At 59.1% G+C, this 22,910-nt stretch overlaps 2 protein-coding genes across 5 annotated transcripts in view; one reads left to right on the top strand and one right to left on the bottom strand.

Moving 5' to 3' along the window:
• Positions 1-17,060, top strand: part of COL18A1 (collagen type XVIII alpha 1 chain) — a 41,858-nt gene extending 24,798 nt beyond the window's left edge. For all 3 annotated transcript variants that reach the window (XM_074910219.1, XM_074910217.1, XM_074910218.1), the window contains 41 exons: positions 2,845-3,389; positions 6,199-6,279; positions 6,372-6,431; positions 6,614-6,752; positions 6,870-6,973; positions 7,058-7,084; positions 7,180-7,350; positions 7,450-7,476; positions 7,566-7,628; positions 7,735-7,821; positions 7,978-8,031; positions 8,111-8,260; positions 8,410-8,472; positions 8,652-8,696; positions 9,660-9,800; positions 9,892-9,963; positions 10,080-10,106; positions 10,236-10,280; positions 10,422-10,484; positions 10,855-10,890; positions 10,962-11,051; positions 11,228-11,257; positions 11,365-11,391; positions 11,580-11,642; positions 11,790-11,864; positions 11,958-11,993; positions 12,105-12,158; positions 12,414-12,488; positions 12,698-12,769; positions 12,986-13,028; positions 13,174-13,236; positions 13,325-13,368; positions 13,476-13,598; positions 13,694-13,838; positions 13,952-14,025; positions 14,107-14,235; positions 14,420-14,455; positions 14,723-14,995; positions 15,080-15,277; positions 15,478-15,593; positions 15,684-17,060. In XM_074910219.1, the coding sequence (XP_074766320.1) occupies positions 2,845-3,389; positions 6,199-6,279; positions 6,372-6,431; positions 6,614-6,752; positions 6,870-6,973; positions 7,058-7,084; positions 7,180-7,350; positions 7,450-7,476; positions 7,566-7,628; positions 7,735-7,821; positions 7,978-8,031; positions 8,111-8,260; positions 8,410-8,472; positions 8,652-8,696; positions 9,660-9,800; positions 9,892-9,963; positions 10,080-10,106; positions 10,236-10,280; positions 10,422-10,484; positions 10,855-10,890; positions 10,962-11,051; positions 11,228-11,257; positions 11,365-11,391; positions 11,580-11,642; positions 11,790-11,864; positions 11,958-11,993; positions 12,105-12,158; positions 12,414-12,488; positions 12,698-12,769; positions 12,986-13,028; positions 13,174-13,236; positions 13,325-13,368; positions 13,476-13,598; positions 13,694-13,838; positions 13,952-14,025; positions 14,107-14,235; positions 14,420-14,455; positions 14,723-14,995; positions 15,080-15,277; positions 15,478-15,593; positions 15,684-15,897 (3,980 nt within the window). In that variant the 3' untranslated portion in view covers positions 15,898-17,060. The remainder of the gene's footprint in view (positions 1-2,844; positions 3,390-6,198; positions 6,280-6,371; positions 6,432-6,613; positions 6,753-6,869; positions 6,974-7,057; positions 7,085-7,179; positions 7,351-7,449; positions 7,477-7,565; positions 7,629-7,734; positions 7,822-7,977; positions 8,032-8,110; positions 8,261-8,409; positions 8,473-8,651; positions 8,697-9,659; positions 9,801-9,891; positions 9,964-10,079; positions 10,107-10,235; positions 10,281-10,421; positions 10,485-10,854; positions 10,891-10,961; positions 11,052-11,227; positions 11,258-11,364; positions 11,392-11,579; positions 11,643-11,789; positions 11,865-11,957; positions 11,994-12,104; positions 12,159-12,413; positions 12,489-12,697; positions 12,770-12,985; positions 13,029-13,173; positions 13,237-13,324; positions 13,369-13,475; positions 13,599-13,693; positions 13,839-13,951; positions 14,026-14,106; positions 14,236-14,419; positions 14,456-14,722; positions 14,996-15,079; positions 15,278-15,477; positions 15,594-15,683) is intronic.
• Positions 15,965-22,495, bottom strand: SLC19A1 (solute carrier family 19 member 1). 2 transcript variants are annotated; one of them, XM_074910220.1, is made up of 6 exons: positions 22,374-22,495; positions 19,825-20,135; positions 18,351-19,098; positions 17,869-18,061; positions 17,644-17,785; positions 15,965-17,546 (listed from the first exon to the last, which is right to left on the bottom strand). In XM_074910220.1, the coding sequence occupies exons 2-6, from the start codon at positions 19,999-20,001 to the stop codon at positions 17,361-17,363; spliced, it is 1,446 nt and encodes a 481-aa protein (XP_074766321.1). In that variant the 5' UTR covers positions 20,002-20,135; positions 22,374-22,495; the 3' UTR covers positions 15,965-17,360. The 2 variants fall into 2 exon arrangements, with proteins under 2 accessions (XP_074766321.1, XP_074766322.1); XM_074910221.1 differs by having other exon boundaries at positions 17,408-17,546; positions 17,883-18,061.
• Between the last annotated feature and the right edge of the window lie 415 nt (positions 22,496-22,910).

Here is a 22,910-nt window from a genome sequence, read left to right as displayed (position 1 = left end):
ACATGGCATCAAAGCGGCTCTGTTTGCCAGCCGACCCCAGGGCAGCACGGCGGGATCATGGGGATGCTTGATGGGAGGCGCATGCTCCTGGATGGGCAGCATTGGGAAAAGGCAGGGGACATGGGGACTCTGTTGCACCCCATGGAGTAACCTGAGATGCTCCTGCCTGCCGATGGTCCCCTGTATCCCAGCTAGGACAGGATGCGCAAGTCCACACTGGTAGCCACGGCTTGGGCCAGCCAGGAAGGTCATGGCGGAACAGGAAGGTGGCTTGCAACATCCCTGGGGCCTTTCCAATGGCAACAGGAACAAATGGCTGGGTCTCTGTGGCCAGAGGCATCCCCACAGCCATCCTGTGACAGCACTCAGAACAAAACCACTGTGGCCTCTGCCATTTCTGCCTCCCCATGCTCTGGGTGCTCCTGGTTTGCTGCAGGGATGAGGGTTGTGACATTTGGGCTCTGGGTGCCCTTTGGAAAAAGCAGGCATGGCCTGAAAGATTTGGGGTTGAGAAGGGACACTTGGCTTTTGCAGGGGAGCTGCTGTTTGAAGGGATCTCCCCTTACATCCCCCTGCTCCCTAGGCCCCATCCAGCCTCATAGCCCTGGCGTCTGCCTGCTTTGCATGTTGCACCGGGGAAAGATGTGTCCCTGTTTGCTTGGGGAAGCACTGGCACCCAGCTCCCACCCCAGGCTTGGGGGCGAGTGGCATGTTTGGAGAGGAGGGGAGATCTCAGAGCCAGCTGAAATGTGAAGGGGAGTGTGGTTGAAAATTGCATTGTTAACAATAGCCTCTTTCAGCCTGTCCCCCATCATCCTGAGCCCTGGGGGCAGGCGATGGCTTGTCTGGTTGCAGAAATTGCATTGCTGGCTCTTGCACCCGTGCAGACCCCCGTGAGGAAGCGCTGGTTTCCTCTTCCCTTAAAGCTGCTGTGAATCTGGCCTCCTCCAGCCCAAGATAATCTCCATCCCTGCATCCTGGCATTGGCCACAGCCCCCCGCAGGGTGGCTGGAGCGACCGGCGATGGTGCAGCTGGGGACGGAGCAATGGCAGTGAGCTTGTGGGGTGTCCCAAGGGTAGGTGCCAGGCTGGGGGCTCACTGCCAGTCCAGGGGAGCCCTGCTCACTCACCCCATCGTTTTTAGTGTAGGGTTGCACACATCTGGGTGGAAAGGAGTGTTAGGCTCAAAAGGATGCTAGGGTCCAGGATACAGAGGTCCCCACAGCTGATGGGGCAGATGGGCTGCACTGGGCCCTTCCCCTCCAAGCGGGCTGGGGATGCCCCACAGGATAGCCCAATCCAGGTGCAGGGTGGATGAGAGAGTCAGGACAGGCACGACCCCAGGAGGGAGGTTTCCTCCTGGCTGGGTGCTCAGGTTTGGGGTGCCAAGCTTGGGAGGGACTGGGGTCTTGAGGGAGCAGAGTGCGCATGGAGCAGTTTCTGAGCAGCAGGCTCAGGAGAGGATCAACAAGTCTGGGGTCTGGCAGAGAGAAAACTTTCCTCCATTTCCGTGACATTTCTAATGTTGAAATGACCCAGTGGGGACTGCCTGGGTCCGTGTCACAGGGCCGGTGCTGGCATCAGAGCTTGGCAGCAGGGTGAGGCTGGGGATGCTCTGCATGCACAGGTACCCTCAGGCTTTGGAAGAGGCATCCAGGTTTTCATCTCCTCCCACCATCCTAAAACATGTTTTCCTTCCAGGCTGGGCAAGACTGGGCTGATGTCTGTCTTTTTTTTTTTTTTTTTTTTTCCTCTTCTTTTTATTTTTTTAAAGAGCTCTGGAGGACAGTGCCTGGCTCCAGAGTAGGGTGGAGGTTCCTGGCTGGCCCTCCTGGGCTCAACATACCTCTCATAACCCCCTATTACTCACGTGAAACATCAGGGCTGGAATTGGGGACATGGAATTGTCTCAGCTCCTGCTCCTGACTCAGAATGGGGCTGAAATCAGCACTGGCCATCTGTTCCCAGTGCAAGCTATCAGCTGTTTTGGAGCCAAGGTGATTGGATTTCCTTGCTCCCAGGAAACATGGAGTTAAAAAGCACCCGAGGTGCTCGCTCCCATTGAGTTGGCACCCACCCGAGCAGTTGACATAGGAGAGGAGGAATCCAACGCCCGGTGTGTGGGCGATGAGGATGTGCCTGCTGCCAAAACAACGGGAGCTGGCGTACAGAAGGCTGGCTCGCCCCAGCCAGATGTTCAGCTGCGTCGTGTAGGGGAGACCGTCCCGAGCAGAAATTCCCCAAGTGCCTTGAGAAAAAGGAGTCGGGAAAGGAGGCAAGCTCCAAATTGAGATCATCTGGGAAGCTGACAGGCTGCACCGTCTCGAGCTCCGTTCCCAGGGTGTTGCAAGGGGATGGCTCTGATTTATTCCCAGCTGAGGTGACCCCGTGAGCTTGTCCCGGGATGACGTGGGGGGTCACCATGACCCCAGAGCGGGTATGGATGCAACACACTTCCTTGCAGCTCCGTGGCTGTTCAGCATCCTGGTGCTCCAGCAGCATCCCTGATGTCTGCACGGGCATGTTGCTACCATGAGCAAGATCCTTTTGGTTTTATCCCACCTTAGGGATGTCCCAGCTGGAGACCCAATGGCAGGGGATGGGTGGCATTTTGGGAGTCACACTGAAATGGTGTGGTTGGAGCAGCTCAGGGAGCCTGCTGCCTTGACCAGTCCGCAGCCTGAAAGAAAATCCCAGGCCATGGGGAGGGAAAATGGAGAGAGCTGCTGAGGAGCAGTGTTTGGGGGAAGCATGACCAGACGTGTGCCCCCCAGAGGTACCTTGCTGAGAGTGATCATCCTCACCAGGCTGGTTGTGACTGTCCCCTTTCTGTTCCTCTTGCAGAGAACCTGAGCCATGAGGTCAGCCTTCTGGAGCTGATTGGAGATCCCCCACCGGAGGAGATCCTCAAAATTTATGGCCCTGACAACAACCCTGGCTATGTCTTCGGCCCCAATGCCAACACAGGCCAAGTGGCCAGGTACCACCTGCCAAGCCCTTTCTACCGGGACTTTTCCCTCCTGTTCCACATCCAGCCTACCACCCCCCGGGCCGGTGTGCTCTTTGCCATCACGGACTCCTCACAGAGCATCATCTATGTGGGCGTCAAGCTCTCGGAGCTGCGGGCGGGCAAGCAGCAAATCATCTTCTACTACACGGAACCAGGCTCACCCAGCTCATATGCAGCAGCCACCTTCACCGTGCCCACCTTGCTCAACCAGTGGACACGCTTTGCCATCAGCGTGGAGGAGGATGAAGTCATCCTTTACCTGGACTGTGAGGAGCACGAGCGGGTCCGCTTTGAGCGCTCCCCAGATGAGATGGAATTGGAAGATGGCTCTGGGCTCTTTGTTGCTCAGGCTGGAGGAGCTGACCCAGATAAATACCAGGTAAGACCTTAGGTCACTCCAAGGAGCATCTCCAAGAAGCCTGGGTGAGGCTAGAGGGACATGACACCAGTCTGTGCCTGTGGAACCAAAGTCTTTGTCCAGAAGTCAAACCAACAGTCACACTCTGTGTGTGTCCCTGAGGAAGGAGACACTTGAGATGAGGGAAAAGATGCAACCAACTTTATTGTCTTGTGTCTCACCAAAGCAAAGCTCTCAGGTTGGGCTGGCAGGAGATGGGGTTGCACTACAGCAGCCACTGTTGCCCATACCTTTTCCAGCAAACACAAAGAGCCTCTTCAAATCTCCACATTGTTAAAAATACCCAATTCCTTTGATGGATGAGCTGGTTTGGCTGGTAAAATGTCTCTCTTAGCTGGAATAAATGCTTGGACCAGAGCATATCTTTGTTAGCAGACATTGAGTGATATCTGCAGGAAGACTTTGGAAAGCAAGGGGAGGTGATAGCTCAGCCTGTGATTTGAGCATGACATGTTCTAGATAAGGCATATGGGAAGTGTGAGGAAAATGCACAGCTGACATGGAAATCCCCTGTGTTGCTTGAGAAGAAAGTTCAGGATTGCACCTCCAGGTTTCTCCTGTGTTGAGTATGGTTTACCCAGCAACAAAGGCACTGCCAAGTGGAGTGATGCTTTTCACAGGGAGCTTTGCAAAGCACATTTCTGAATTTAAACTTCATGTTGACTAACGAGCAGTGCTGCTGCAGTCCTAGTTAAATGGCTTTGGGCAGGAAAAGCTCCCCCGGGAAGGGGTTAATGATTAATGGGCTAGAGACCAGTTTGCACTGGGATTTGGGTTGATCCCTTGAAGTCTCAAAAAGCAACTTTTTGCTCTTGAAGAGTAGTTTTTTGCTCTTGAACATGCTGGGAGGGCCAGGTCATGGCTGTGGTGAGCTCCTTTCTCCAGCTGGAGAGTGTTTGGCACCATTTGGAAGGCAAAGCAATAGCCCAGAGCAGAGAGAAGCGCTCCTGCCTTTCTAGCAGGTGGTGTTCCTGAACTCTCCTAACACCCGATCCCACCATTGCCCACCCCCGGTTTTCCCGCGGGGCATAGCTGGTCTGAGGGAAGGAGGCTGTCTGCCTTGGCTGGCTGAGAGGGGAGCGGGGAACGTGGGCTCAGACGTCTCCTTGTCATCTGACTGCCTTGTGGTATTTCCATCGCTGACTAGCCCTGACTCGTGTTATCTGGAACTAACGGGGCATCAAGCTGATTAAAGCCTGGCCCTTGGTCAAGCCACAAGATGAGCAGCTTGCGGGCAGCTGGAGGGCTGCTGGTGGGATCTCAGCTGGCAACTGTGCTTCTTTCGGAGTTGCCCTTGTTGTAATGGCATGAAACTTGGAGGAGCAAAGCCTGCAGGTAATGCAGAAGCTCCTGGGAGCAGAGGTCTCAGCTGGGGTCTGGCAGGAGGGTTTGTTTGCCGTTGGATGCATGATAAGACCTGCAATGCTTCTGCCCCTTTACTGAGGCAAACGGGCTGCAAAGGACCCTTATAACCATCCCTCATGCAGATGCCTCAGTTCCGGGCTGGAACCAGATTATTTCTGATGCCTCTGGCAAGCCCCAGAACCAGGAAGGCCAGGCTGCATTTATCAAATCTTGGGCTCTGTGGGGAGGAGAGGGATGGATTAGAGCCAGCTGTCACCAAGACAAGCAGCTGGAGGAGGTCACCTGGGGGGCACTTCCTTGTGGGAGGGATTTTTAAAAATTATATATATAAAAAATATATTTATAATATATTTATCATATATCTACAATATAGTATATTTATAATACGTCATAGCTTGCCTGGCTGAACTGCAACTGCCCATGATTCCTGTTTTCTTAAACCCATTGTGTTTCCTGAGTACAACTCTCTTTCCTGGACATGGTGCACTGTGCTTTCAGGCAGCCCAAATATTATTTTAGGTGTCTTTCCCAGAGAAGAGACACCTAGCAGGAGGTGTCTGCCCTCTCCAAGCTCACTTCCCAACGTGGTTCTCAGCATCTCCCTGCTGGGATCAGAGGGATGGGCAGCATCCCGTCCCAGCAGTATCCCACCCCAGCAGCATCCCCGTGTCCCATCCCAGCAGTGAGGACCTGGGCTGGGATCTGAGATGCACTGGATAACCTCACTCACTGTGGGTGCTGCGGGATTGAGGCTGGTAGCCATGCAACCTCCCCAGCCAAGACGGGGATGCTGCCCTCCTGGGCAGTCCCGGTAGCTCAGTTACAGGGCTTTGTCTAGAGGCAGCATCCTTAGGAAGGAATTTGTGGTGGTTTCTTGTATAAACAAGCAGCTTGGATGTGCACAGTGCTTGCAAAACCCAAATAAATGGTAAGGAAGTATGGATTAGCCTAAGAAACACAAAACCGGGCCTGCAGTGGAATGGGACCTGCCAGACAGGCAGTCTGTGGCTGGGGAATGCTCCAGAGTGAGGAAACAAGGAGCATGGCCAAAAAGGTCCCTGTAAAAGCATTGCTGTCTGGCTAGCCAGATCCTGGCCACTATCTCCACTCAGCTCGCCTGGTGCCAGAGTTTGCACATGGCTTTTTCCCATGAGTTGTCAAGCCATGATGGTGGCACTGGGCACAGGGGCTGCAAGGTTGAAACCTGCAAGTGCTGAGTTATGGATGGATGTGTAGGGGGAGAGCACTCTGCAGCAGATGAGAAAGCCTGATGTACACAGGGCACTCTAGGACGTGGTGGCTGGGTGGCATGGGAGGTCACATCATGCCGCAGGATGGCCTGTGACATGTCTCCATCCGTGGCACATGTCCATTCGTGGCAGCCCTCAGCGTGGTTTCCTTCCAGGGGGTGATTGCTGACTTGAAGCTTCAAGGGGACCCGCAGGCAGCCGAGCGCCAGTGTGAGGAAGAGGAGGATGACGCTGAGGTGAGTGCCAGCAGCTTGGCTAGGGCAGGACAGGAGGCTGCCATCCCCTGCTCCCAGCTCACCCCTTGCCCCTTCTCCCTGGGCAAATGCAGGTCTCTGGCGATTTCGGCAGCGGGGCAGAAGGTGGACACCAACCCTTGGGGAAAGTCAGGGTGAGTAGGTGTCCACAGGCATTTCACTCTCCAACAGGACACCAAGATTTTAGGGATGGGGAGGGCTAAGTGCCCCCCATGGTTGAGATCCTGGGATTCCTGATGGGGTCCTGGCACCTGTCTCTTTTGGGAGGGCACCAGGAGGTGAATAGTGCCATGATGTTCCCTTGTTGTTGGCGCAGGGTGTTCCGGGGCTGGTGGATGCCGTCCCTGTCACCTCTCCCCCCGTGGTGGTGGGCAGTGAGCCGAGGAGCGGTGGGGGTTCCCCACAGCAAGCTGAAAGGACCAGAGTGGAGGAGACACGGCAGGTCTCCACAGGAGGTAATGCTGACAGGTTTCCCCTTCCCCACCATGCCGGCCAGCCCTGAGGCACACCTGTGGGGACACTGTGGGGTGGACATCCCCAAGCATGACTGGGTCCCTTTTCACTTTCCACAGGCACTGGACCCAAAGGTGAAAAAGGGGAGAAGGGTGAACGTGGCCTGAAAGGGGACTCGGGGACTGGTGGCATCATGGGTTCGGGCAGTGTCAAGGGTGACAAGGTGGGTGAGAAAGTACTCCAGGAGCTCGAGGATGCCAGTGACATGTCCGCATTTCACACCTGCTCCTTTCTTTCTGTCCCACAGGGGGAGAAAGGAGAGCTGGGCATTAAGGTAGGCATCACTGGGGGAGCTGGGGCAAAGCCATTCCTTTCTGGGCTGCCACCCCTGGGGACATGCCACCCATCCTGGATCCCTCCTGTCCCCAGGGCAGTGCTGGATTTGGCTACCCAGGCTCCAAGGGCCAGAAAGGGGAACCAGGTGAACCCGGCCTTCCCGGGACCCTCTCACGGCATGCTGATGGCTCGGTGGTGGAGCAGGTCACCGGTCCCCCAGGGCCACCGGGGAAGGATGGAGCCCCTGGCAGGGACGGCGAACCTGTGAGTTGAGCCCCTCACCTCTCGGGTATCCCACTCTCCCCCAACCCCTGACTGCCTGCCTGTACATTGACCTCTCCCCTCTCTGCCATCCCTCCCTAGGGTGATCCTGGCGAGGACGGCAAACCTGTAAGTCGGTAGGGGGATGGTGGGGTTGATGCATGCCAACCACCCCCTTGCCTTGGCACCCTCTGACTCCCGACTGCTCCCCTTTGCAGGGTGATATGGGGCCCCAGGGGTTCCCTGGGACACCAGGGGAGCCCGGTCTGAAGGGGGAGAAGGTGAGTGCTGGTGCCAGTGTAGGGGGACAGCACATGCCACTGCCCCCCTTTCCTCTCACCATCAGCTTGGCTGTGCTCACAAACTGTGCTCTCTCCTCTGTGTCAGGGTGACCCAGGCATGGGACCAAGGGGACCCCCCGGACCACCTGGCCCCCCAGGACCACCAGGACCCTATTCCAAGCATGACAAGCTGGTGGGTGCCCCCTGGGACACAGGGATTTGGCGGGCGGGTATCCATCAAACCACCGAGGTGTGGGATGCTGCCACCAGCCCCCCGGCAGCATCCCTGCACTACTGGGTACCCTAACCCTGCCCGTCAATGCCTGACATCCTCGTGCTTCTCCCCCAGACCTTCATTGACATGGAGGGCTCTGGCTTTGCCGGTGACCTGGAGAGCCTGCGGGTGAGTGCAGGTGGGTGCCTGTCCTGTTGACAAAGAGTGTGGGGATGCGCTCAGCCATTGTCCCCTCCTTCTCTTCTAGGGTCCGCGAGGGCCACCTGGTCCCCCAGGGCCACCCGGCGTGCCTGGTTTGCCGGGAGAGCCAGGACAGTTTGGGATGAACCGCACAGACCTGCCAGGACCCCCAGGGCTGCCAGGCAGGGATGGGATCCCTGGACCCCCAGGGCCAGTGGTAAGTGTATGGGGTGGCCAAGTGGACCCATCCCAGGGCCACCCCGTAGCAGTGGGGCTGTAACTGCCCCCTGTGATGGTGGTGGGCTCAGTGCCCACAAGCTCCGTGGGGTTTCATGACACTGGATCCATCTCATGGGCATTCTGCAGGGTCCTCAGGGTCCTCCTGGAAGAGATGGGGCAGCTGGGCCGTCAGGGCCCAAAGGAGAACAGGTGAGTGTTTCCTATCCCATGTCCCCCAGGAGCATGTCATGGCTTTCCCCCAGGGCACCCCTGGCACATCTCTGGGAGGTCCCAGCTTCCTCCATCCCCAGGCTGGGGAGCATCAACCTGCTCCTGCCTGGAACTGGGCAGCTTCTTTATACCCTCTTCTTCCTGCTCCTCCTCCCCAGGGCGACGTGGGCGACCTTGGCCTCCCCGGTGCACCAGGACCCAAGGTACTGTTGCCTAGGGCAGGTTTCTTGGGGCAGGAGGTGTATCCCATGTGCACTGCAGACTGGAGGCAGGAATGTTGCTTGGGGGGCCACTTGTGCCGGAGTGGAAAGTGCGGTACTGGTATTTGGGTTCCTCCCAGAGCAGAGCAGTGCTGTAGCTCGAGAATGCATAGAGTCACCGAACAACCCCAGGATGCACACAAGGCTCCCGCCACCCTCTCTTTGCTTTGCTCTGGGTGCTGCTGCCTCGGAAAGCAGGCAGGAAAGCTGAGCAGGGTGTTTTGAGGCACAGAAGAGGGTTTTCTTGGGGGATTTTTGGTGCCCACACCCCACCCCATTTCTACGCATCACTCTCCTGCCTGCCTGCTCGAGCTTTTTTCCTCCCCGCATCCCCAAGGGTGGAGGTGAAGGGATTGCTGGGATACACACGCTTGCACTCCCCTCCCTTGGGGACCAGGACTCTCCTTGGGGTAACCCAGCCACTGCAGCCTGAGCTGGGGGCAAGAGCTTCAAGAATTAAGGTTTCTTAATGCTGCCATCACCGAGAGAGTATAGATGGTGTGGCAGCGGATATAAGGACCTATCATGCCGCTCAGAAACCTCTAGCAAAGCGCAAGGGTGCTTGCGAGCATCCCCCCCTCGGCGCTGAGCTCTGCTGCAGCATCAGACAGTGACGTATGCAAAACAATCCGCATTTATGATTTTAGACGAGCCTCTGGTGGCCACCGTGCACATTGCAGGGGGAGCCGGGGCCGTCCAAGGACAGCCAGCACGAAGGATGCCCGAGCTGGGCAATGCCCCTTCCTGCCACTGTCCAGGAGAGAGGGAGCATCCCTGTCCTGCTGTCCTGTCCCAAGGGGCGATTTGGGAATGCGGGAGGGAACGTGTTGCAGCCCGCTTTGCAGGCTCCAGGCAGGGATCCTTGTCACCTTATCTGTCCCCTTGTTTTTCTTGTCACCTTTGCAGGGCAGCAAGGGAGAAACAGGACCAGCAGGAGCCCCTGGAGAAATGGGCTTAGCTGGCCTTCCTGGGCCCATCGGACCTCGTGGGCAGCCGGGACCCCCCGGTCCCCCAGGACCACCAGGGCCAGGCTATGAGGCTGGATTTGTAAGTGATCATCCCTGAGATGAGGAAGTGGGATGAACTGGAGTGGGGCACAGATGTGGCTCAGCCCCTTCTCCCTCTCCACCCCACCTAGGGTGACATGGAGGGCTCGGGGCTGCCATTCACTGCTGGCTCCCCCGGACCACCCGGACCTGAAGGACCACAGGTAGCTCTGCTCTTTCCCCTTCCCTGCCCTCCATCCTGGGCTCCCTGGGGGGACCCTCTGCCATCACATCCCCTGCCATCACCCAACCTTCATGGTGCACTTCTTGTTGCTTGCAGGGGGTGCCGGGACTGCCAGGGGTGAAGGTGAGGACCCCTTCAAACACCTTCCTTGCCCTTTGCTGGACCCAGCCGTAGGAGCCTGGCTCCATCCTTGCGGGATGCTAACAGGCAACCTGTGGGGATGCTCCTGTTCTGACACCTCTTTCCTTGCAGGGGGAGGTCGGCAGCCCTGGGCAGCCTGGCTTGCCAGGACCAAAGGTAGGACCTTGGGGAGACTGTGATGGGCTGTGTGTGAGCACCTGGGTTTGCAGGGAGCTAGGCACCCCTGTGCTCCCCATCCTGAGTCTGTCAGGAGGATGCTCCCTACTGCATCTTGCCCTTTCCTGTATCTCGTTGCAGGGAGATGCTGGTGTACCTGGCATGGACGGCCGCCCTGGCCTGGAGGGCTTCCCCGGACCGCAGGTAGGAGGAGCATCAGCCCCTGCTTTGCAGAAGCCCCCTTGCTCCAGGCAGGGTACCCTTGGTCGCTGCAGGACCACTTGCAGCAGCTTCGTCCCCAGCAGCCAAAATTCACATCCTCCCGATGCCTTCAGCTGTTCCCCTGCTCTGCACTGGGCTCATTGCCTGCCAGGGGTGTCCATGCTGCTTGGGACCCTGTCCCCATTAGCTTGCCTCCCTGCTCGCCACCACCTCCACCCAAAAACATCCAAACCTGGCTCACTGCCTGGATTTTGCGGAGCAGCAGGCAGGAGGGGGTCTCTGCTTGTGAGCCAGGGTCTGGTTGCATGTGGTTCCAAGCAGGAAGCTCACCCCTGCTTGCTCCTCCTTCCAGGGACCCAAAGGTGACAGAGGCAGCCCCGGCGAGAAGGTAAGTGCCACCGGGCTGGGGATGGGGACCGGCTGACAGTGGCCCTGGAGCTGATGGCTTGTGTCTTTCAGGGTGAGCGAGGCCAAGATGGTGTGGGACTGCCTGGCCCCCCTGGTCCACCTGGTCCCCCTGGACAGGTCATTTCTATCTCCAGCGAAGATGTAAGTGATGGCACCTGGCTTCACTGCTGCTGGAGGAAGCTAAAATTGGGGGGGGTGGGCGGGAGGGCCTTCCCAGCACCCATCATGTGGGGGGACTGAGGGAGACTTCTCCAGGAACTATGACCTCTTCAGAGCAAGTATCAGGGTGAAAAATATTGTTTTCTCTCTTTTTCCAGAAGTCTTTGGCAGCTTTGCCTGGTCCCGAAGTAAGTGCTCCCCCCTGCTAGTCACACCCCCTCAGCAGTGCCAGGACGGCACCCAGTTTCTTGGAAAGAGAGGGTGTGCTCTTACAAGCATCTCTGCTTCTCTGCAGGGCAGACCAGGTCACGCTGGCTTCCCGGTGAGTCAGTTGGCAGGGCTGGGGACCACAAGGGTGGCCCCACTGAAAGCTCCAGGCACGCTTTGGTGAAACCTCTGTTTGCTGGTCCTGCCGTGATTTGCTGCAGTGGTGCTGGGGTGGTGGTGATGGAGGCAGGGTCTGCCTTTGGTGGGTCAGGGCTGACGTGGGCTCTGTGCTCCTCCCTGCAGGGCCCAGTGGGACCAAAAGGAGACCGGGGATCATCTGGTCCCCAGGGCTCGCCGGGGTCGAAGGTAACTGCTCTGGGCCACCTCCACTCTGTGGGGTGATCACCTGGTCCCCATCCTGCCTGGCCACCAGGTCCTGGTAGTGATGCCAGTCCCACCATGGGAGGGAGCCTGGTCCTTCCATCTGCCCCTGTGCCTCCTCCTCTCTTACAGGGGGAGAAGGGGGAGCCCGGTGTCATCATCAGCCCCGATGGGACTGTGGTCACTGCAAAGGTGAAAGGAGAAAAGGTGGGTGTGTTGCAGGAACTGGGGGTGCATCCCCATGTGACAGGTGCCAGGTGGTCCCAGTGGTGATGCTCTTTCCCTCTCTGCTGTCCGTAGGGGGAGCCGGGGCTGCGGGGACCAGTGGGACCCTCGGTAAGTCACCAGCACCATACTCCTCAGAGCCCATGGGGAGGGCCAGGACTGATCCAGGGTAGAGGGTATGCTCCCACTCTGAGCACAATCATTCTCTTTTCTCCTCTTTAGGGTCCCCAGGGACGAGCAGGGATGAAGGGAGAGATCGGCTTTCCAGGCAGACCCGTAAGACCTGCTCCTAGTTTGTTTGTCCCCTCGGCCATCGCCTCCTTCACCACATCCCCCCACCCCATTTGCACTACTTGCACCCGTTGAACCCCAAACCCTATTGTGTCCCCAAGGGGTGGGGTGATGCCAACATGTTGGAGGCAATGCCAGGGTGTTGGAGGTGACTCCAGGGCATCAGAGGTGACACCAGGATGTCACCCTGGGTTTGGCAGGGAGACGGGGATGAGGCTCATCTGTGCTGTTCATCCGTAGGGACGTCCCGGTATGAATGGGCTGAAGGGCGACAAGGGTGACCCCGTGGATGTCAGTAGCGTGCTGGGCTTGCGGGTGAGTACTGTTGCAGCCCCCGTGGCTGCTGGTCTGTTAGAGTAGGGGACATACACTGAGGGTCTCCCTGGAGACCTGAATCCCTTTGGCAAAGGGCACATGCCTCCCTCTTTCAGGGACTGGTTGCTCCTCTGGGGCAGGGCATGGTCTCAGTGTGTCCCCCATGGGAACTGTCCACTTTCCCTGACACATCTTTTCTCCCCCCGCAGGGTCCCCCAGGACCCCCAGGGCCCCCAGGGCCCCCTGGGCCACCTGGCAGCATAGTATACGACAGCAGCAATGTGAGTAACAACACGGTTACTGTGATGTGGGTGCTAAGGGCTGGTGACATAGTCCTCCCCCCAGTGCCCCCTGCCTGGCTGGAGGGGATGGAAGGTGTTCTGATGGCATCCTGGCCAGGACTGGCATGTGGGGCTACCATCAGCATCACATTGAGGGAGGGATGCCTGAGGATGCAGCCGCTCTCTCTGCAGCCACTTTCCTTTGCATCCCCACAGGCCTTCAGCGACTCCAGCCATCCTGTGCTGCCAGCCTTCCCTGGTAAGGGGGTGTCCCACTCACAGCTGCCTCAGAGCAGTTCAGGGACACCCAGCAAGGCAGGGCAGGGTGGGGAAGACCCCCTCCATTAAAGCTGGGGCTAGAATGCTGCAGCACTGAGATGGCATCTCTCTGCTGCTCCCCATAGGTTTCCACCAGTTTCCAGGACAGAAGGGAGAGAAAGGTGATGCTGGAGCCCCAGGACCCCCAGGTAGGTGACTGGTCCCCACAGGCAGGTACAGGCGAAGGTGGCTCGTGCCCATCCCAGCTTTCCTCTCTCCTCCTCTCCCTCTCCACAGGCCACTTCCCCTATGACCCGAGTCACTTTGGTGCCAACCTGCGGGTAAGCCCTTTTCCCCCCAACGGCGGCTCATAGGGCTGGTACCCAGCATGATTTGGGGTACTCGGGTGTGCCCCAGCCACTCACTCTAAGGCTGTGCCATCCCGCAGGGTGACAAGGGGGATGCAGGTCCCAAGGGTGAGAAGGGTGAGCCGGGCAGCACCCCGCTCTACGGTCCCAGCGTCTCTGGGCTGCCAGGGCCTCCAGGGCCCCAGGGCTACCCCGGGTTGCCGGTGAGTACCCCATGGCACAGGGGCAAGGGGGGGGGCATGGGAGGGGCAGCATCCCCAGGTGCTTTGCTCCAGGGATGCTCTCTTGAACTGCCTAGGGTCCCAAGGGGGACAGTATTGTTGGGCCACCAGGGCCTCCTGGACCTCAGGGCCCCCCCGGTATCGGATATGAGGGGCGGCAGGGCCCTCCTGGCCCTCCCGGCCCCCCTGGTCCACCCTCCTTCCCAGGTCCCCACAGACAAGGTGAGTACCTGCCCCATTGCATCCGTCCCTGCCACCCTTACATCACTCCCTGCACCCACCATATCCCTCTCCATGCTGCAGCCCACCCCATCTCACCCTTCTCACCCTCCCAGCTATGAGCATTCCTGGACCCCCTGGACCACCAGGACCCCCTGGACCACCAGGCACCAGTGGGATGTCCTTGGGGGTGAGTCAGGGCTCTGGACAGGGGGTTGCCCATGAGCTGGCTGGCCAAGCCCTGAGCCACCCTCCGGGCTCTGCCCCGTAGCTGCGCACCCTGCCAACGTACCAGGTGATGCTGAGTGCTGCGCAGGAGCTGCCCGAGGGCAACCTCGTCTTCCTGACCGACCGGCAAGAGCTCTATGTCCGACTGCGTGGGGGTTTCCGACGGGTGCTGGTGAGTGGGAGGGGGCTGGAGGGGCCCCCCATCTTGGGTTGCACTGCCTGGCCCTAGGGGAGTACAGACTGTACTGCCCTGGGGTTTCGGTGGTGTCTTTTGGCAATGCTTGGGGGTCCCTCCACTCATGTGTGAGGAAGAGGAGAGGGGGACAGCTGGGATATGATGTGTCATGCTGTTGCAGCTGGAGGAGCACACCCTGATCCCCAATTCAGCTCTGGTGAGTTCTCTGTCCCCCATGCCCATCCTCATCCCTATCTCCATTCTCCATCCTCATCCCATCCCCAGCCATCCCAATCCCAACCTTCTCCATCCCCATATCCATCCATATCATCAACCATCTCCATCCCTATTTCCATCCACCCCCAACCTTCTCCATCCCCACCTACAATCATGTCCATCCCTATCCCCAATTATCTTCATCCCCATTTTCATCATCATCCTGGTCCGCACTTGGGAAGCACCAACGCTCAGCCTTTCTCCCCAGGACAACGAGGTGTACGACAAACCGCCCAGCGTCCACTATGCTGGCCCCCAGCCCCCACTCCAGCCCCGCGGACCCCTCCACCCCCTCCGCAACCACAGCCCCCCCCCCACTGCCCGACCCTGGCGTGGGGACGAAGTGGTGGCCAACCAGCATCGCCTGCCCGAGCAACCCCTGCTTCACCACCAGCATGAGCTCCTTAATAGCTACTACATCCACCACCGGCCAGATCCAGCCCCTGTGGCTGCCCACGTGCACCAGGACTTCCAGCCTGCTGTGAGTGCCACATGCCAGCTGAGGGGAGGTGACGATGGTGGTCAAAGTCATGTACCTCAAGCCCTGTTATCCCTTCCTTGGCAGCTTCACCTGGTGGCCCTGAACGCCCCGCTAAGTGGTGGAATGCGCGGCATTCGGGGTGCCGATTTCCAGTGCTTCCAGCAAGCCCGGCAGGTCGGGCTGGCTGGCACCTTCCGTGCCTTCCTCTCCTCCCGCCTGCAGGACCTCTACAGCATCGTGCGCAGGGCTGACCGTGCCACCGTGCCCATCGTCAACCTCCGGGTACGTGCATATCTCCGTCCTCTTTCTGACACCTCGTGAGCTCTGAGGGCTGCAGAGCATCCCCCATCCATCCACGTGGCAGTGTCTGTGAAGCGTCCCCTCCCCAGAGGCAGCTGGGGCTCAGAGCTCCTGTGATGCTCTTGGGGTGCAAGCAGGGCTGACAGACACCCCCCTCCTCTTTTTCCACCCCACCTTACCAGGACGAAGTGCTCTTCAGTAACTGGGAAGCCCTTTTCACGGGCAGCGGGGCCCCACTGCGAGCCGGTGCCCACATCCTCTCCTTTGATGGCCGGGATGTCCTACGGGATGCCGGATGGTGAGTGCAAGATCTAGTGATGGGGAAGGAGGGGAGATGGGGTCTGGACTGTTGGGGGCAGCGACAGACCCCCACCTTTCCCCTTCCCAGGCCACAGAAGAGTGTCTGGCACGGCTCAGATACCAAGGGCCGGCGCTTGCCCGAAAGCTACTGCGAGACGTGGCGGACAGAGGAGCACGCCGTCACCGGCCAGGCTTCCTCACTGGGCTCTGGCAAGCTGTTGGAGCAGGTGGCCAGCAGCTGCCAGCATGCCTTCATCGTCCTCTGCATCGAGAACAGCTTCATGACTGCCGCCAAAAAGTGACACCCTCCCATCCCTGGATACCCCATGTCCCCAGGGAATGTCGAGCCAGAGCCAGCCTGCAGCCTGGCATCCCTGTGGTCTTCAGCCCTCCCCATGCACCTGCCCTTGCCCTGCAGGGTTTTCTTCTCCTGCAGACCTGAAGCCAAAGAGTATCACCATCACCCCTGCCCTGGGTTGGCAGGGGCTCTTATCCCACCTGGGGCAGGGCAGCCATGGGCTGGCTGCCTTCCTCCTCCTCTTGCTCCAATTCTCTTCTAACTCCTAATATTTAACCACTTCAGCTTGCATCCCCCACCTGCTCAGATGGTCTTTTCAGGGTGGCTGGGTGGGAGGATACTCGGCTGGGAGATTTTGGCGTTGCCATGCAATCTGCCATCCCAGAAAGCCTGCAGGGGATTCTCCGACCCCTCACCCAGCCCCGCACTGTCCTCGCTAGGAGCTCGGGTTTGGACCCAAATCCCCACTGCTGAGGGCCACGGGGTTTTCTCCAGCCAAAACCCTGGCATCCCACCCCAGCAAGGGACCGTCCCGTGGTGGTGCCAGGGCTCCCCTTAGATGGTCTCCGTCCTCCCCAGGTAAGGACCATCCCACCCAGTCCCCCATCATCATCTTCACCTCCGCCTCCCAGCCAGCAGCTCGTGAGCCCTGGGGGGGTCTGGTCCCTCCAGCCCCTCCGCACACCCTCGGGACCCCAGGCCATTCCCCCACACCCCAGGGACAGCTACACCCAGGTGAACGCAGGGACTGGGGTGATGGGGTGGCTCTGACACGGGGCAGGCATGCGCTTGGCATGCGTTTACGTACATGTGCGTGTTGAGCACACGTGGTACCGAGGGCAGGCACCGTCATCGCCCCCCTCCCCGTGCCACCTTTGCTGCACAGTAAGGGCCAAGGCACAGCAAAGCTGGTTTGAATTGGTGTGGGCAAATCCAAGGTGCTAAAAAACAAAAAAGAGAAGATAAATCTGTAACTAGCTTTTTATTATTGTATGGAAATTATTACCATAAAAGCTGTGCGAGTCACATGGTCTCTATTTCTTACAGTCTACTGTATTTTGTGTAATTAATGCAATTTAAAGCCTGTGGATCTTTTTTTTTTTTGTCAATTGTGTCCTATAAACCATTTTCTAAAGGCACTGAATAAAGAAATGTTGTCCTCTTGTAGCCTGGCTCTGCACCATGATGGGGAGCTGGTGGCCAGGAGACACCCCGGACCCCATCTCTATCCCTGTGTGGTACCTGGCAGCAGCAGCCATGGGCATCCTGCCCCTGCTCTGGTTGTATCTGGGGCTGAGGTGGGGGGCACAGCCCAGCCCCCATAAAGCAGAAAATTGGTCCTAAGGGGTTGTGTCCTCAACAGGCCGGTGCCAAGGACCGGCAGTGGGACAGGAGACTACGCACGCAGTGATGGTAACGCTCACTTATGGAGCTGAGACCTGGCCACAGTGGTCATGGTGCCGGTGCTCAGGCTTGCACAGCACCTGCCTCCGGGCTCTTCTGTGCTGGCACCTCAGCAGGGAGCTGGCACAGCTCCTTGGCCAAGGCCAGCTCTGCCGCCTGCTTGCGGCGATTGTACCGAATGCCCACACCAACGGCCAACAGCAGGTAGACCACCGCCAGCAGTGTGAAGTAGCCGAAATACACATAAAACTGCAAGAGAGTGGAGAGAGAGAACAACAGTTGCAGTCTCCGCTTCATCCCACAACATTAGGGGACCGCCTCCAACCTAAATGCCCCCCATCCCTACCTGGGGATGCACAGACAAGCCCAAGCCCCTCTTGTCAGCCACGATGATGGTGATGATGGTCTTCAGAACAGTGGCGAAGAAGGTGTTGACCCCGAAGACCAGCGCACAATGCTCTTTGGAGAGGGAGGTAGCGATCTGGAAACTGGGAAAGAGGAGGCCACCAGTGAACCCCTGGTACCAGCCCAGCTGCTGAGGTGGGAGCAGGTCCCCAGGGGTACAACACACATGGCAACAGGCACCAGGAACTGGTAGGAGCCACGGAAGAGGACGTAGGCAGCATAGCACAGCCAGATGTTGCTGGTAGTGTTCATGAGCAGGAGCAGCCCCGCCTGGAAAGCTGTCACCACCCCAATCACCAGCTCTGACCACAACGTCCAGCGGATCTTCACGTAGCCAGCAGCGAAGGAGGCACCAGCCCCTGGGGAGGAGATGAAGGATGATGTGAACACCTCACAGCATGGGAACACCTTGCATCCCCCAACCTAGCAATGCTCATCTTATGTCATCTCATGTCATCTCTCATCTCATCTCCACTGCCAAAACTCCCCCTGCATCCCCAAAAATGTCATGAGGACCACCACTCCCAGGGACGCAGCAGGATGGGGTTGTCCCTCTGCATCCCCGGTATCCCCAGCCATTCCCAGGGGATGCAGCGGGACAGGGGTGTCCCCCTGCATCCACGGTGTCCCCAGCCCAGGCAAGCGTACCCAGCAGCGTGGAGGCAGCGTCCACCCCTCCGTTGTACACTTGGCGGTTGTCCGTGGAGGGGTAGATCTCGTTCCAGAGGATCTGCACGTAGTACAGCATCAAGTAGTAACCGGCTGAGTTGAAGACCCACCACAAGGACCAGAGCTGGAGCTGGGGCTGCTTGGCTAATGCTCCCACCTCCCGCAGCATGCGGCACAGCGCGGCCTCCCGCCAGCCCTGCGTCCCCCCACGGACGTCTCCCCTGGCCATCTTGTCCAGCTCGGTGGGCACAGCCCCATCACCAGCCCCCTCAGGCCGGTTGAAAAAGAGACTGCGCTGGGGCTGCTTGAGGAAAATGGTGAGGATGAGGCCGAAGCTGACGAAGCCCAACGAGACATAGTTGAGGGTGAGGAAGGAGACACCACCCAAGGTAATGCAGAGCTGGCCCAGCACCGAGCTGGTGAAGACGCCCAGGAGGACGGCGGAGCGGGAGTAGCTGGCCATACGCTGGTAGTGTGATGGGGTCACGAGGGAGAAGATGTAGGAGGAGTAGGCGATGCGGGTGGCCATGGTGACACCGTAGAAGAACTCCATCAGCTGCATGGCCAGGACCGAGGTGCCCAACACCAGCAGCAGCCAGATGGAGATGTGGCTCAGGCTCTGCAGCACCAGTACCGGCTTGTAGCGCAGGTAGTCTGTCAGCAGGAAGATGGGCACCAGCATGGCCATGTAGGAGTAGGTCAGCACTGGCGTGATCATGTTGGTCACCTGCCATGCATGCAAGGAGGGGCTGAGCACAGGACATGTCCCTGGGGCTTCCCCCAGCCTGGAGGAACACAGTTTGGGTGGGCACCAGCTGCTCACCCCCATCACGGCACTTCCTCGGGGAGGAATGTGGCCTGTGGCGAGCTCGGATGGGGGCCTGGCTCAGCCTCGGCCCCCTCCCGTGCCGGGAACGCAGCGTTCCCACGGACACAACAGCCTGCCGGGACTGAGGCCAGCGTCCCTTTCTTGGGGACAACAACATGTGGCCCCTCCTCACCTAACCCCATCGTTGCCAGCAGCCCGGCAGTGCACAGCCCTGTGCTCCCCACTGCACCATGCCAGTGTGGGTGGGATGGGATGAGTCTCCTCCTGGCTCGGCACCCCACCGCCATCCCACTGGCTGCCCAATTGGGCAGGGGTCAGGCACAGCCCCCCCAAATTGGTTGCCAACGTGGGCACAAGGTCTTATGTCAGGAAAAGCTGAGCCTGGGCCTTAAGAAACAGAGTGACCTCGCAGCCCACTGAGACAGGTACATGCTGCCAGCTAGACCCATACCACACCACCTTCTCCCCGCCAAAAGCATCCTGTGCATCACTACACGCTCAGGACATGGCATGCCTGCACCCCTCCACACCCGAGGACCGCAGAAGGATGCTCTGACCAGCCCTGGGGTGGTGACCGTGTCCAGAAAGGGGGACATCAGGGGGGACAGGCTGCCCGCGGCTCACCTCTGCCTGTGTGAAGTTCTTGTCAGGCCCCAGGAGACACGGGGTGATGAAGCTCTCCCCAGGCCGGACCTGCGTCATGAAGCCATAGAAGCAGAGGTAGAAGACTTGCAGTTTCCAGCGCTGGTCTGGTACCGTCTCCGACGCTGGTTTTTTGGCGTCGTCATCCTTCTTAGGCATGGCTCCGCTGGCTCTGCAGCAGGATGGTGGCGTTATCCCAGGGACTGTCAGCTAGATGGGCTTTGCCGGGCCAGGCAGCCCCTCTCCGGCCGCAGGCGCTTTCCAACGCATTGAAAGCCACGTCGCTGCAGTTTCTGGGGAGAAAGCAGCATTTGGCACAGGCTCAAATTCCTCCATAATCGCAAGGCAAATAAATACCACTACCTTCTCCCCAGGAGATGTTCTTGCAAGAAGAAAAGCAGCTGCATGTCTCACTGTGCAAAAGCTGGGGGGGCCCATTTAGGGCGGCATTTGTAAATCCCATGTGAAAAAGCCTGGATGCATGAAGGACCCGGCTCTGCGGCTCCTGGGCTCCCACCACCTCCTTTTTCTCCCTTTTAAGAGTCAGTGGGGTTTTAACCCCTCCCCGAAGTGACACTTCCCTCTGAACCAAGTCACTGTGCTGCAGACTCGGAGGCAGAGGGATGCAGGCGCCCAGTGCCAAGGATGCTCTGGAGGAAGATGGCAGTGGTTGCGGGGACTGCACTGGTTGTGAAAGGGAGTTAATGTGCACACTGGGTGCAGGGCCACTCATGTTATACATTAGTTGGGTGGTTGGCAGGACTTTAGCTGAGCCGCAGGCAAGTGACTGCCCTTCGGCTCTCCTCCAGCAGGACACGATGTTCAGGTGGCATCGCCCAGCCTGGGGAGAATGCAAAATGCCATGAGGTTCATGGTCCAGAGGGGGATTAAATGCTCAAATCCTGAGGTTTGGACATAGTTAAGCTGGCAGCGCCGGGGAGGTCCGATTAGCAGTCACGGGATGAGGGCAGGAAGGAATAAGGCCTGGCCCAGGCGTCCTCTCAGTGCTCCTCACTCCCATAAGTCACGAACGGCGCTTTTCGAGCCATAAAAATCCACGTGTGCCAATCCAGGCTGCAGGAGCAAGGTCTAGAAACCTGATTACCCTGCTAATTGCAGGACACCAAATCACAGTCATTAAAAAAGAAGTCCATGGTCCCAGTTCGTGCCCCCCACATCCCTCCATCCTGCGTGGCAAGGCTGGGTGGCTCACCTCTGAAGAACCCCCTCCCAGCCCCTGATAACACAGGCAGCGAATGGGGAAATCCTACGGGATTTCAGCACTGGTGCCTGAGCATCGCCAGAACGTGCACATCCTGGAGCTCACAGCTGGACAAACAGCTTGTACCTCTCAAATAGGTCCCTGGGAAAGGAGGCAGGGATTCAGGGCTCACTCACTGCCAGCCAGCTACTGCCCAGACCCGGTGCCGGTTTGAGTGCTGGATGGAGCTCCACAGCCCTCCCACTGTGCCAGGAAGGGCAAGGGTCAAGGAGCAGGTGCTACAGCTCCCCCCAACACCCACCCAAGCACTGTGCCATGCCCACCCTGGGCCCCTGCCAGCCATGACTGCCTGGACTATGCCCCATCACTCGCTTGTCCCCACGTCGGGCTGTGGATGTGAGCAATCATCACCTCTGCGGGGCAGCCCCTCGCCATGTATGCTGGGACCCCAGGGGGCTGTTTTCCACTCTCTGCTCCAAACATTTTTTGGAAGCAGATGCTCCCCACTTCCCTTTGTGTCTATCCAGGATGGATACGTGTGCTCATGCCTGGCCCAAAGGAAACCATCTGCACGAACCTCAGGATGCAGATCCATGCATCTGCCTCGGTGCCACTGTCCCCAGGAGCACCAGGCTCCTCTAACGCCTGGCATGTGCATTCCCACACATGCAGGGACCCGAGCCTCAAACCCATCTGACCATCCAGGGAGCTGCCACCGCTCAAGGTGAGCAGGCACGAGTCCCAAGGGATGCTCCCAGCTCGGAGCTATTGTCCCTCTGCCCTGGTGCAAACCAGGCAGAGGAGAGGGAGCAGAGCACGGGCGGTTATCACCGTGTGAACCTGGTTATCTCCGGGTTATAGCAGCATGACCTTGACGAGGGATCATGGTCACACTACACAGTTGTCAAGCCAGGGCCACGGGTGCTGAGGGCCATGAGCTCAAGCACAGCTCCTCGGGGAGCCACGGCCACTGAGGCCCGGAGGGGACAGCCCTGGAGGGGATGCTCTCCCCGCAGCCACATGTTGATGGCACAGAATCCAGGTCACCGAAGCACGATGCATTTTGTAGGGAGCTGACAAGCGGGCAGGAGATGGGGGTGTGCGAGCCCCTGGAGCACCTTCCCCAAAACAGGGAGGGAAGCTCCCTAAAGTAGACCCGTGCCCACCGTGTGGGCAACACAGGTACCCCGGGACACCCCACATCCCCGGTACCCCGGGCACCCCAGGGACACCCCAGATCGCCGGTACCCAGGTACCTCAGCACCGGGAGCACCCCAGCAGCCCGTACCCCCCGCAGCCCGGACCGTACCTGGGGGCTGGCGCGCATGGGGGCAGCGGCCCGTACCCGCCCGGGCGCCGTGGGGGGGTCCCGGGGCTCCCCGCGGCCCCGCTGCCGCCGGAGCCGCAGCCGCAACCAACCCAGGAGGAGGAGGAGGAGGAGGAGGAGGGTTTGGGGGGCCCTCGGGAAATGTAGTCGTGCCCCACGTGCGGGGTGACCGCAGGACTACAAGCCCCACAGTGCAGCGGGAGGAAGGAAGGGGAGAAGGAAGCGGAGGAAGAGGAGGAGGAGGAGGAGGAGCTCGACTATCCCCGGGGGCCGGGTCACACCGGCACGTGGTTGTTTGTCTGAGAGGGGGTGTAGTCCCGACCCCCCGAAAGCATCGCCTCTCTGTCCTGCCCTCGCAGCCCGCAGAGTGGGGGGTCAGCTCCCCGCCCATCTGCCGTGGCCTCTGGGCTGCAGGGCCCCGCATCCCCCCACGCTGGCTCTCCAGCACACCGCGGGGGACGCTGCCCACCACCTAAGCTCCCCCCACCAAGTGATTGAACACCTCCTCTTCCCACTCCC

This window comes from Athene noctua, chromosome 7 (genome assembly GCF_965140245.1).
Source record: "Athene noctua chromosome 7, bAthNoc1.hap1.1, whole genome shotgun sequence".
NCBI lineage: Eukaryota > Metazoa > Chordata > Aves > Strigiformes > Strigidae > Athene > Athene noctua.
This window is presented reverse-complemented; position numbering and strand designations above follow the sequence as displayed.